The sequence below is a fragment of the Xenopus tropicalis genome, chromosome 5 (genome assembly GCF_000004195.4).
Source record: "Xenopus tropicalis strain Nigerian chromosome 5, UCB_Xtro_10.0, whole genome shotgun sequence".
Taxonomy (NCBI): domain Eukaryota; kingdom Metazoa; phylum Chordata; class Amphibia; order Anura; family Pipidae; genus Xenopus; species Xenopus tropicalis.
Window position 1 is genome coordinate 124,779,805 of NC_030681.2, and position 12,919 is coordinate 124,792,723.

The 12,919-nt window shown below is 41.2% G+C and overlaps 1 protein-coding gene across 5 annotated transcripts in view; it reads right to left on the reverse strand.

Moving 5' to 3' along the window:
* The window catches only part of epha4 (EPH receptor A4), a 48,396-nt gene extending 36,295 nt beyond the window's left edge, over positions 1-12,101 (reverse strand). For 2 of the 5 annotated variants that reach the window (XM_012970179.3, XM_018093810.2), the window contains exons 1-3: positions 11,904-12,101; positions 9,374-9,441; positions 6,783-7,446 (exon numbers count right to left, since the gene is read on the reverse strand). In XM_012970179.3, the coding sequence (XP_012825633.1) occupies positions 6,783-7,446; positions 9,374-9,441; positions 11,904-11,994 (823 nt within the window). In that variant the 5' untranslated portion in view covers positions 11,995-12,101. 5 annotated transcript variants of the gene reach the window in all.
* Between the last annotated feature and the right edge of the window lie 818 nt (positions 12,102-12,919).

Below are 12,919 nucleotides of genomic sequence, written 5' to 3' on the forward strand. Positions count from 1 at the left end.
ACTGAGTATTGCATTGTGCACTTCAGTATAAAATAGGAAGTTTTGCTAAAAGTGTCCCACAATATTAAAGACCTTCCTCACCCAGGTGTAAGGTAAACAGGAAATGTCTGTGTAAGGTACTGGTAAATTTCCTAATAGCGGATTTACATTTAGAGCTAATTGGCTACTATTTCAGAATGGCACATCTGAACGTCCTAGTCTGGTCTATTAAGTAGGCCATACATTGGCTGCCCTTCCTGGCACCCAACTAACTGTACAAATCATCAAAGATTGTAGATTTGTCCCACCCTTTAAGTGTCAAGACAACCTGAAAAATCTGTAGTTGGCCTTTAACAAATACCCAGCTGACTGATGATGCACATGTCTCTAGCTAATTGCCCTTTAATTCCTTAATTATTTTTTAACATTGTTGCTGACCTAATTTCTCCTTTTGCCAAAAATGCTCCTCCTCTACTCTGCAACCACACCTTGCTAGCTGTCACACAGGTATGACTGTCAGCTTGTCTAGAATTCTATAGATCTGACTACCTATCTGATTAATTTCTCTATCTCTGGGCAGGAACGTCATACGGGAGTTTGAGGGAAAGTACATATACCGGTAAATCTGTTACTCCTTAAAAGATTAATAATATCAAGTCTGTTACCTTTTACCAGAAAGGTCTCCAACAGAGTTTGCTACCACAAGTGCAATATTATTGCTGCCTTTTTAAAGGGTCTGGCACTTTGGCAACTTAAAAAATGCTGTCTCACGCAGATCTTCTCCCCAACTCCCAGGGCCACCGACAGGTGCAGAGGTTTCATAACATTCTGTTCAGAATTAGGGTGCACCTCTGACAAAACAGTCACAGGCACTACAACAATTTATTCCTACCAACACAAAGGTCAGCTTCTGGTATCTCTGGGAAAGAGAGGCAAGAATTCTCCTGAAGTTCTTAAACAGAGGGGTGCCACATTCTGTTGGTTCAGCAGTGCACAGGAAGTACATGGCATTGATGTGCAAACAGGAAATTGGCATTTTCCTCCAGTCACCCCTCCCTTAATGTGGTGTGAAAACTGTGGTGTGAATGTTTGATCACCATTACAGTATGTTGTTTGCACTGGTAGAGAAAGTGTATTAAACAATAGGCAATCAATAAACACTTGTGTAGAGTTTGTTTATTGCAACTAGACAGCTAACAAATGGCCACTACCTGTGGGTGGGGAACGTTAGCTGGGGGGCTACAATAGTCACAAGACCAATGGCTCACAGCAAATATGCCAAACAGTTTTCCTGCTTATGGCTAATTAAATCCTAGGTAATAAACAAAATAGGTAAGAAATCAATAGGGGAAGTTATTATTTCCCGGAAAGGCATAAAAAACTAATATTAGCTGCTTACTGTTCCATGCCTATCACTGGACAAAAAGTGGCCTAGGCAGCCTTAAAGTTGTTTAGGCATGTAGCAAAAGCCCACAGTTATTATAACAAGAAATAGGTAATTACGAGTTTCTGGGGTTAAACTACACAGCGCCCAGCGTGACTTGTAGCACATACACCAATTCCCTGTGGTGGCAGAGCGCATACAATAGAATGTATTTTTTTACTACAAGCAAATAACAGTAATAGGAAATACACAAATGCAGAGGAAGGAAATTGTTATTGTTTTGCTTTTGTACAAAATGCAGCCAGGGAACATGTAAAGCCTCCTGCTTAAAAATAAAGATCTTGGGCCAGCCTCAAGTTTGCACCAGAGATCCACCCTTGGGAGTGACCCCTCCGCCCATTCTCTTGTGGGATAGAGCAATTTTGTAGCAATATTGTATAGCCACACTAGAACAAAACAGAGTGTTTATAGGGTACCTGTACCTGACATCAACCACCACCCACCCCAAGTTATCAGGAGTAACCCAAGGCATTGGCCTTTGTGTGTTTTATTGCTTTTTGCCCAGCTGCTGCTGGAAAAAGAAATCTAGTGTAACTGATAGTTTGCTATAGAAGCTGGCACAGAAACTCAGATTTAAATGAATTGTGTCACACTGAAGATAGACACATTAACACTGTCAGCAAAAATAACAGATATCAGAAACCATTTTTTTTTTTAAATATTTTAATATCTCAAGGTACACAGATCTGCTAAATGAAAGGGCAGGCCCACTTGTTAGCTGGTCAGTATGTTAACCATTTAGGTGGCAGAGAAGATTGCAACAAGGCTCAGAGAATCGCATTGTGAGACTCAAAGGCAGAAAAAGGGATTTTAATCCTCTTTTCCAAGCACAGAAGGACCCTCTGGCCTCTTCCTTCCAATTTGTGCAGCCAAAAATCTGCAATGAGGGTGAAGGTGGCAAAGGAGAGAAAGGGGAATGCCAAGAGTATAAAGCAGATGGAGTGATAAATAAAGGGGCAGGAAAACAGAAAGAGTATTGATTCAGAGGATTCATTGACATGCTAATTTATTTGCGCTGGGCCTGCTCTTGTTTTGGTCTGTTGCTGGCATACTGCAAAAAGGAGTTGGTGCTTCAACAGTTGAAGAAATCTGTTATTTCATTTATTTGATTTATTAATGTAGTTTTTTTCCCCTGACCCAATGTAGACTTGAACAGAAACAAAACTGTGCAGCATTTGGGATTCCGACAATCCCTTACACAGGCAACACAAAGAAAAACTGCTGAAAGCTGGTAATATAAGTCACCCTACTAGCTCCCAAGACACTAATTGACATTTTACTTCTATAATAGAAAAACGTTGGAAAACTCATTAAAGCTACAACACCACCCACTCAATGCAGGAATAAAGCATCATTTTTGTGCTTTCTATACATTAATATGCTATACTTTGCTATACCATTTGATGCTCACCAATCTTGCTTTATAAAAATGTGGAAAAAATATGCGTGGCTTCTAATGTTGGTTTGCTAGGATGGTTCCTCTGTCTGCTGTAGTCAACATGCTCCATCTATGTATGTTCAACGGTCAAATTACATTTAACATTATGTTTGCATTTCACTACTTAAAATCCCATTCTGTCCATCTATGTTAGTTACATCTAAAAACCAAAATCTGTGTATCATCTTTGCATACTTCCAAGCCTAATGTCTTTATAGATAAGCTCAATATGCACTTAACCCAACAGAGCTCATATATGTGGAATTATATGTTTATTGCAGCCAGCAATAACTATTTTCTACGTCCTTTACAGTCCATTTATATAAGATCTGCAATCTCATTCATGTAGGACACAGAACAATCACCTACATAGACTCTCTGACCCTCTAATACTATAAATCAGTAAACAGACTGCTTTTACCTTTGAAATCATCAAAACAAAACAAAAAATTAAATTCAAATACATCCAGCAGTGGTAAGTCTAAATCACCTGGACTTGATCAACAGGTCCCACCGATTTAGCATTAGCACATTGAGATGTATTGTTTCCTGGATGAATGAAACCCTTCACAGATATTACAATAAATGCACTTCTCCAGTAGGGACATCTCTTTGCATATAAAGCAGTGTTTGCATAATTAAGGCTGTACAATCTCCATTAAATCCACAGTGAACAAAAGCGTTTTAAAAACCAATTGTTCTGCCCATCTTTGACAAGCATTTATTTTATTGAATCTGCTGTTTCTTTTCACCCGACTATGTTTTTGGGCACACTTTCCCTTTAAGACCTACAGATATTTTCAGCTTAAATTAACTGCAGACAGCTGTCTGAGATGCAAAATACATTCTGCACTGGCAGCATCTGACTGTGGCTCTTCTAATCCACAAAGCAGCACTGCCACCTACCCAGACAACCAGCAAAGAATAACATTTTCCCTTTAGTTCTATTAGATATAGGATCCCTCAGAGCTGAGCAGTTAACGGAACCTTATGCAAGAATCTTTAATGTTAGTGACTGCCACTAAAAAACATTCCAGACAAAAGTTAGTCTTTAACCCTAGCATTGCAATTAACTCAGGGCTCGTTCTGATTCTTTGCAGTGTTTACTCTGAGTTCTGCCTATCCACAACCCTAAACATCCTAACTGATGCCAGCTATTTACTATACCATGGCCTTGAGGCACAAAACAAAGTAAGATACAGGGTCTTTTCTTCTCTCCAGCTCCGTTGTAAATAACAAAAACTACAGAGTAAGAATGTAATATATTTGCATTTATCCACAGACAGTCCTTTAACACACAGTGAAGAAGATTTTGGCCGCTGTCCTCAAAATGATATTCTTATCTCTATTGTAAAGAGAGAGTGTGTGTTGAGAAGTGAGGCGGCAGGAGGGGACGATGGATTTTTCTGAGCCATATACAATATGTAAATGGTGAATCGGCAGCATGCAGCGGCAGAATAAGAGGAAGCTCCAGAGACAGCTGGCAACCTCCATTCTTTAGGACAGAGAGACTGGTTTGGTAGGGGGCAGGAGGCGATACACAACAGGACTGAGGAGAACTGGATTCCCAGGCCACTGGCAGAAAAAGGCCTTTCAATATTCATAATAATCTCATGCATATATGCAAATGTAGAGTTCTCCTTGATCTGCCTAGCACTCGACTTGAAGCAACAGCTTTCCTTCTAACCCACCTTCGCACAGCTGTAAGTGTCTGTCACAATGTTCTGCCATGTATCTCATATCGTTCTGTATTTGTTATAGGTACAGGGCACTGCAAATCAGGGAAACAGATTGTTTCCAAAGTCCGCCTGCCCAGAACTATATATAAATATATACTACTGTGTGCAAGGAGGTAGGGACAGGCATTTGAAAATATTGTGTTTCTTGCTAAATGCATTATATATTTATAAAGGTACTTGATAACACTAACAGAAATAACGTGCAGGTACAGTGCCCCATTGGTGAAACAAGGAGTTTGACTGGTGCCAAAGGGTTGTTTTCAAAGGGCATCAAATTCCCTGCCCCTGACCCCTTATCCACTGAAATCCGGGAAGCCTTTGTCAAACTTCAGATCTTAATCAATCTTTGCATGTGACTAGGGGGTGACAGGAGGAAGATATATGAGGGTTTGAGTGACCTCTGCACCTCCCTCTTGTATTTGGTCTGCTTGGGTCCAACCTCTCTTTAGACAACCAAGGAACAACCTGCTAGCAGGGTTCATAATGTGCAAGCTGGTGTGTCTTTTCTTTTCCTCTCAGATATACATTTTCCTTTAAAATCCACACTCTGGGCTTTATGGCAATCAGTCTCTTTAAAATCTATCTAATATAATTAAAATCAAGCTTATTTCTAGTGACACTGTGCAGAGGTGTGATGTCAGTACTCGGCAAGCCAAATGCTCACCAGTAGGCCAGATGCTGACCCAGGGTGACATTTTCCCCCCCAAAGTTGCCAATATATCAACTCAACAAGGGAAAGGCTCAATAGGAAATATAAACCACAGAGTCACGGAGGGCAAGTAAGGGGTCATGATGTGCAAAAGAACACACTTGACACAAGTGTTATAAAATATCTATGAGTGGCAGAGAAAGCAACCAAATGCTGGAACCACACAAGAAATTAACATAATTGATTATATAAGAAATTAATCTGAAACATTGGCTCAGACATATCTAAGATGAAAAAAAGATAAGGACCTGTTTTCTTTTTAGCTTTTCTTACCCCTACAGTAAGACACTGTGCCATCTGCCAACTCTTTTAACTCCTTTGACAGTATTGATCAAATTAGTAATCAGTGCTAGGCACCAATCAGTGAACCTTGATCAGAGTGTCCAAGGCCTGCCCAAGGATTAGTGTGCTTCAGGCACCACGGCAGTGCATCAAAGCAACATGAATAATAGAGATTAAGATAAGACGTCCATGCAGCTAAACTAATCATAAGCAAACTGGCTCTGTCTTGATCCTGAGACAAAATGATGGAATTATTCCCATGGTGCAAGTTTAACAAATCACGCTGTGATGTCATCTGATGTCAGAAAGTGTTATGATGCACCAACAGCGATACCTACCCCTGTATAAGGGTGTGACTATAGAATTACTGGCTACTTTCATTTATATAGCATTTAAAACAAGAGCCTATAGACAACTATCTATAAGAAATGTGTTGTTGGGGACTGAGGGTATAGCAGACCCAATTTGCTAATTTTTTTATAGCAATGGGACCTACATTCAGATATATTAACCAAATTATTTAATGAGCATTGAAATTAGGGGCAGTTGTAATGTTTTAGTTTTACAAATAAGAAAACCAGTATAAGTAAACCAGTAAAAACTAACTACTGGTTGCTTGAGAAGGCCAACACAACCAGCTATAATCTTTCACCATGTATCAACATCAACCACCCAAGACACTGATGTGTCCAAGGCTACAATGAACCCAGGAATGGCTAGCACTCCCTCTTTAGGATCAGTCTAAAACAGTAACAGAATACAAGATCTACATAAGAATGTATATGGGGTATTCTATATGAAAGTAATATAGTTCCATTGCTATTGTCTTGCACTGCCTTACTGCTCTATAGTAATAAGCTGAACCTAATACAAGTTCATTATATATGACACAGCCAATTTTCAAACATGTACTGTTTAGCTCTAAACTCATACAATTATAGCAAATTCATCTCTACTGTGCAAGACTCTGTGTATGTCTCACAGCCTTCTGCCACGCCATTTGTTCCTATTTACCCACTATGCCAGCTCTGCCACCTGGACCTCTTGGCCTGTTGTGTGCAACCCTTCTGTCAACTGACCCCCTCTGGGATCTGCTAATTAACTTCTTGTTTTTTTATTAACTTTGAGGCAGATTCAATTACCAGATGTAAGGCATGAGATGTAAACATACTGTATAACTAAGATTCTTACCTTGGCATCCTCCATTGCGCTCCTCAAACCCAGCATTACACAAGCAGTTCCCAATGGGCACCAGCCACTCTCCATCAGCACCACAGTACATCTTAGGCACATCTTTCTCTTCTGAGTTGTCAACACAAGATCCTCGAACTTCCACCAAGGAAGATGTATCTGAACCAGTAATGGTGTCAGGGAATTGTGCCAGGTTTCTTACAGTCAATGGGCATTTCTTGTAGAACACCCGGACAGACACAAGGGCAATGCATGCTCCCACATCCTGAAAGGCCAAGTAGAAGCCCTTCTTACTGAGTGGCCCAACATCTCTGACCTCAGTGTTCAGCTTCATAATACGGTCCCCAATATCAACTTGGGTGAAGCTCTCATCGGCTGCAATGGTATCAATTTTCACATATTGAGTTTCACGAATGAAACGCTCTTTGTCATTGTTGGACTCGTAATAATATAGATTAAAGGTCTCTTTGCAGGTACCCATTACCCCAGGCAAGCTGTTGCAGTCCCTTAAGGTAAATTTAATTTCAACATACACTCTCTGAGCTCCACTTCGTGGAATCCAGTCAGTCCGTAACCAGTTGTTTTGGCTTGATTCCATCACATTGCAGACTTGGTAAGTTCGTATAGGTGTATTCTTTTCATCCATGATACTCACTTCTTCCCACTGAAATTGACAATACAAACAGATAAAGCATCTCAGTTGCTAAATCGGTTTAGGAGTTCCATATAAAAGCGCTACCTTCTCTCAACATCAACTTGAAATGGTAATGTAATTGTAGGCCTAAATGCAATAGTGAGGAGCAGACCAGATGCAACTAATCTTTGACAAGCTTGCACCTTTCTAACACTTTTTGATGGGCATTCTTAAAGCTTAGAAGATGCAAGTTTGACCTGACTGCCCATATAGTATAACAAAATCCTAAACTAAAGATGCAATATCCCATGGTAGCATAATACTCAGAGAAGACAAAATGTCATCCCTGTGAAAGCCTACACCTTGGGCTGTTAAAATCCTTACACAAAATGCCCATCTATGGCTCTCCTGATGTCTCTGTACCATAACTCGCAAAATCTCATTTGTATCTGCCAGCAATTAATCTCCGAGAGCCTAGAGCAGAATGCTGGGAGCTACGGCGGCACCAAGATATTAAAATGTCAACTGATGAGTGTTTAGCTCCCTTTTTGCACATCTGTATGTATTAACCTAATAAGACTATGATGTATATGGCACTGCTCTAAAATGGCAGTATAACAGAGCCATTTAAAAATGTAAGGGACATAGACGGCAAATGTGTTCACCATGGTAATAAAAAGCTACCAAACCTGCAAAAAAAGTTGTTCTGAAGGTTTAACCTCTTGGATGCAAGAGGAATTTGTAGCTTTTTTTCTCACCCACTCCCTTGTCTCTAAAAAGGCACAGAACTTTCTCCAGAATGCTTGACTGTTACTGATCTGGTGTGGGAAATGGGCAAGCCGTGTCAGAAAACAAAGGCCTCCCAGGCTTTAGAAATGCGATGCACAGTGTGTACTGCAGACAATTAGAAATAAATATTCGCTGAGTACAGTGGCAGCTGCCTGTCAATCATTCTGACAGATCCTTCGTACATGGCCCAGACCAGTACCTCTTTTTATTCGTCTATAACCATACCAAGAAAAAGCAGGCTCTACTTTGTTATTTCTTAATGAGAAATTATAATTACTCAGCATGTCCCAAACTGGAAAAACCTGTTGATAGGCGCTATACTTAGAGCTATAGAGAGGTGTCATGTGGAAGGAAAAACAGTTGGGAACCTGTCAGTCAATGGGTGAATTCTACTACTACATGAAGCTACAATGTTGCTGCATATGTGTACCCCAGGTATCTCCTAGGCTTACTAAATGCATTCCAGGGTTCAAACGTGCAATGCACTGGTTGCAGAAAAATTACTGAAAAATGGCTCAATATTATAGGTTATTCTTGTAAAATGTAATAAATCCTTTACCCATGGTCTGAAAAATAAAATAACCTTCCCTTCCTAGTATCAGTTTTATTAGTAAGGGTAGTTTAAAAACGGCATTTGATTTTAAAGGGAAAAACGTGAAATAATTCAGCAAAGAAAAGAAAAACGCATAATTAATTGCACATAACTTGATTACTTAAATCGTAATACTGCCTTGCAAAAGGTTAAGATACAAAAATTCCAGAAACCAAAAAGCCTCATTTACTAAAAAAAAAAACACATTTCTGGCATTCTTTTTAATCATACACTGGAAGCAAAAGGCAATTACCTGCACTGCCCATTGAAACCTCCCAATTACACCAACAAAGGCAGATTTGCAACTCTATCTGATTTCTTATTATTAGGAGGCATCCAAATGAAACCATCACTCTGAAAACTTGATTTCCCTGCTTTCTAGTCATTATTGAGCCATTGATGGCTGTTCTCTTGCAATATTAAGTTTCAACCCCCACAATAGGTAACTGATATGGTGGACTGGAGAGGTAATAAGGTGCTCTCTGCACAATCACCCAAAAGCGAGCCTCTGAGAAAGGAATTAAAGACCCCAGCATTCCATCCCCATTGCTGAACTGTGGCAGATCATCAACTTACCCCTCCTTCTAAAGGACTTGCTATCCAGCCAAGTTCTCCTTGCACTGACCTGGAATCCAGCAGGGTAACTGCAATAAAAAGAACACATATGTTATAATTATTCCAAATAATAATTAATATATTTTATTGGCCTCTCAGATCCTAAATTCCTAGCATTCTCCAGCAGCCTAAATGATAATAAGGGGGGAACTGATACGAGGGGGTGCAAGACTGGCTTTCCAGACTGACCCCATATTTCTGGCGAAATGTCACTTTAAAGAAGGCATTGTACACTTTATTCAACTGGGTTTCAAATTTACATATAAAATGCCTTTTATGGGAAAATAGATTACTTGGCCATGCATTTACATAAAAAATCTTGAGACATATATATATGGAAAGAGCTGTATTCTCTGCAGACACTAATGGGAAAGACAATTATTACTTTAATCTTTCAGTCTGTACAGTGTTTCTATGGTATTATTAGACCATAAAGTAAAGTCTTCATCATTCATGTACCAGGAGAGCCAAGGGCCAATAATGTACAGTCAGACAATGGTTATGTATGTTGCTCCTGTGGCTGTTTAAACAGCAGCTGGTAAAAACTAGAAATGCCTAAATAAAATATCTATGAGGTAAGAAGCTATAAAGATAAACCAAGGTGTCCCCATATTCACTATAATATATAAAGGCCAACTAGACTAACATATTCAGTATGTTCAACCTATCTGGGTTTTCAACGCAAATTCAGTGGCTGCAGCCCAGGTCTCCAGCACACACAGCGTTAACCCACAAAAGGAAGGATTACAAATCTGATCTGTGCTTATCAAGTCTGTTAGCAGAACCTGAAATGTGAATATCTGGATGCAATCTGTCATGCCAGGTATTATAACAGCTTCCTCTTAAGATGTTATCGTGGACCCAAGACAGCCACATTTTAGCTATTCCTAAAATTCCTGGAGACGGCTTTTTGTTGTAATAGGAAAATTCTTTCTCCCCCTTACACCCCTCCTTGAGCAGTACCATTTCCATCCATCTGGATTCATAGAAAGGTAGATTAAAGATACAAAGGCCCTATACAATAGGGCTCAATGTATACAAAAAGGGGATAAGGGGAGAGAGCGCTAGGGAGAGGAAAGCAAAGTAGACGTGATCAGCATCCAAAATTGCTAAAAGCCCCCTGTATGTGCAAGGCAGACACTACTGCAACTTTATAGCTATGGAATATGGAAGTGCAGGGCTAAACAAAGTCAGGCATTGATTCCACTTCACCTCCAGAACCTGCCATTTCACACAACTTACTGGGTGCTACTAATGCCCAATGGACATGCAGACTCAATCATTAATTCAGTGATCGCTTTTCTCTATTGCAAATTATTCCATAAATACACTATTTGCTAGACAACCCCCTTTCCCTTCATCTACACTCACTTCAGAAGCACCCATGCACACTATGTGCCACACACTGTGGTTGAACTACAGCTCACAAAACAAAAAAAGAAAATGTCGCAGAACAGACATCAGCAGGGTGAACGGGTTAAGTTGGGCATCACATACACTGTATGTGTTTCCATAAATGATATAAAACAGAGCGCAATATAGCTAAAAGGGTGACAGACTCTCAGCTCTGCCTCGTCAATAATTACAATCAAAGAAACTGGAGTAAGCTTTAGCCAGTGCTAGCGCTAGAATGGGGACTAATGAGAAGTGCGAGAATAACTGCACGGTGTCGACAGTTAGCGCACGGGAGAAGCAGTTTGTAGTTGCGCTTTGCGCACATACGGAACGCTCTATTAGTGCTGATATCACGAACTAAACTGCCGCAGCCACTGAATGGCAGATCTGAGCCGCAGTCGCTTCTGAGTAACAGATCTGAGTAACAGAAGCCACTGAGTAGCAGATCTGAGTAACAGAAGCCACTGAGTAGCAGATCTGAGTAACAGAAGCCACTGAGTAGCAGATCTGAGTAACAGAAGCCACTGAGTAGCAGATCTGAGTAACAGAAGCCACTGAGTAGCAGATCTGAGTAACAGAAGCCACTGAGTAGCAGATCTGAGTAACAGAAGCCACTGAGTAGCAGACCTAATCTGCAGCAGAAGAAAACTTTTCCCACTGGGATAGAACTAAGAGCGGCTATTTCCCTGTGGGTGCCAGGCAGCCCTCCCTATGCACAGGGGCACCGTGTATTGGCATTGGATGCACTAGTGTATCCCTTCCCCTGCGTACAGCAGCTCCATACACTATAGACAAGCGCTAGCGGACCCGGCATCCCAGGGCGCACATTACGCATTTACTCGAAGCATGAACCGAGCATCTCAGAAAGTGTCCGTCTCGCCAAATCTCCATCCAGATGCAGCCCAATAAATCCCCCTTAATCCTATCCATTCGTGCCAATATCCAACAGGGATCTCTGTTTGCGCCCACGTACAATCTCTAGCCACATCCACTGCGCTGCTGAGAGAAACAGATGAGGGTTCCATAGCCGGGGAAGCGCACTGGAAGCCACAGGGCACATATCCATAAGGTAGCACGGCTCCTTACTAAGCCTTACCTTCACTGGCTGGGTAAATCCTAGAACCCGTCACTGCCCAACAAAGTCCAAAGAGGCCACAAAACAAGATGCCATGTACAATCCCAGCCATGGTGGCTGCAGCTAATGGGCTGGAGGTGTATGAAGAGACGCCTGTACACTCCGTGCCCGCTCCACTTCCCTTCAATATCCCAGTGGAATAAATGCTTCAAGTTTAGTGCAGCTGCAAGACATTGCCAAGGAGGTGGGGCCTGCCTTCTCTCTCCTCCCACAAGACCTGCTTCTCACTCACTCATGCACCGCTCCGCCAATCCCAAGCACAAGAGGGGGAGGGAGTGGGGAAAGTCCCCGCCCCTTTACCTGGACTGGCCCGCGACTGCCATTCAGACGAAGGAGAGGAGGGAGGGAGAATGTGTGGGAGAGCGGGGCAAATGTACTCGCCTGTGTACCGTGCCGATAGGGGTTTTATTTTAGCAGGCAAAACGTACTTGAAGGCTTCTGTTAAGCAAACCTGGTACAGTAGCTGGAGGGCTTCCCACAGGCTGGCAATTTTTAGTCATAGCCCGACTTACTTACTGAAAGTGTATAAGTAACACAGTTTTGGAGCACTCACCCAGCACCTGATCTGGGAAATAGCACTTATATTGTAGTGTCACCCACTGTGACCTACAGCACTTATATTTGCCTATTTGTATCTGTAAGTTACCCCTCCCATATAGATTGTAAGCTCTACGGGGCAGGGACCTCCATCCGCTTGTGTCTTTGACTCTTAACTTATTGCTGCTGTATTTATCTGTATTTATTGTTATACTTTGTATTTATCGATTATCTTATTAACGCCCTGTTTGTATCAATGTATTCTACTGTACAGCGCTGCGTACATAAGTAGCGCTTTATAAATAAAAATATACATACATACATACATATATGCCAAGTACCGACAGACAAGTATTACCACCTGAAGCCAAATAATACTCTGTGTGCCAAAGCGTATTGTGTATGAAAGGAAAGGTTGCATCTTTTGGGGTTAAAGAACA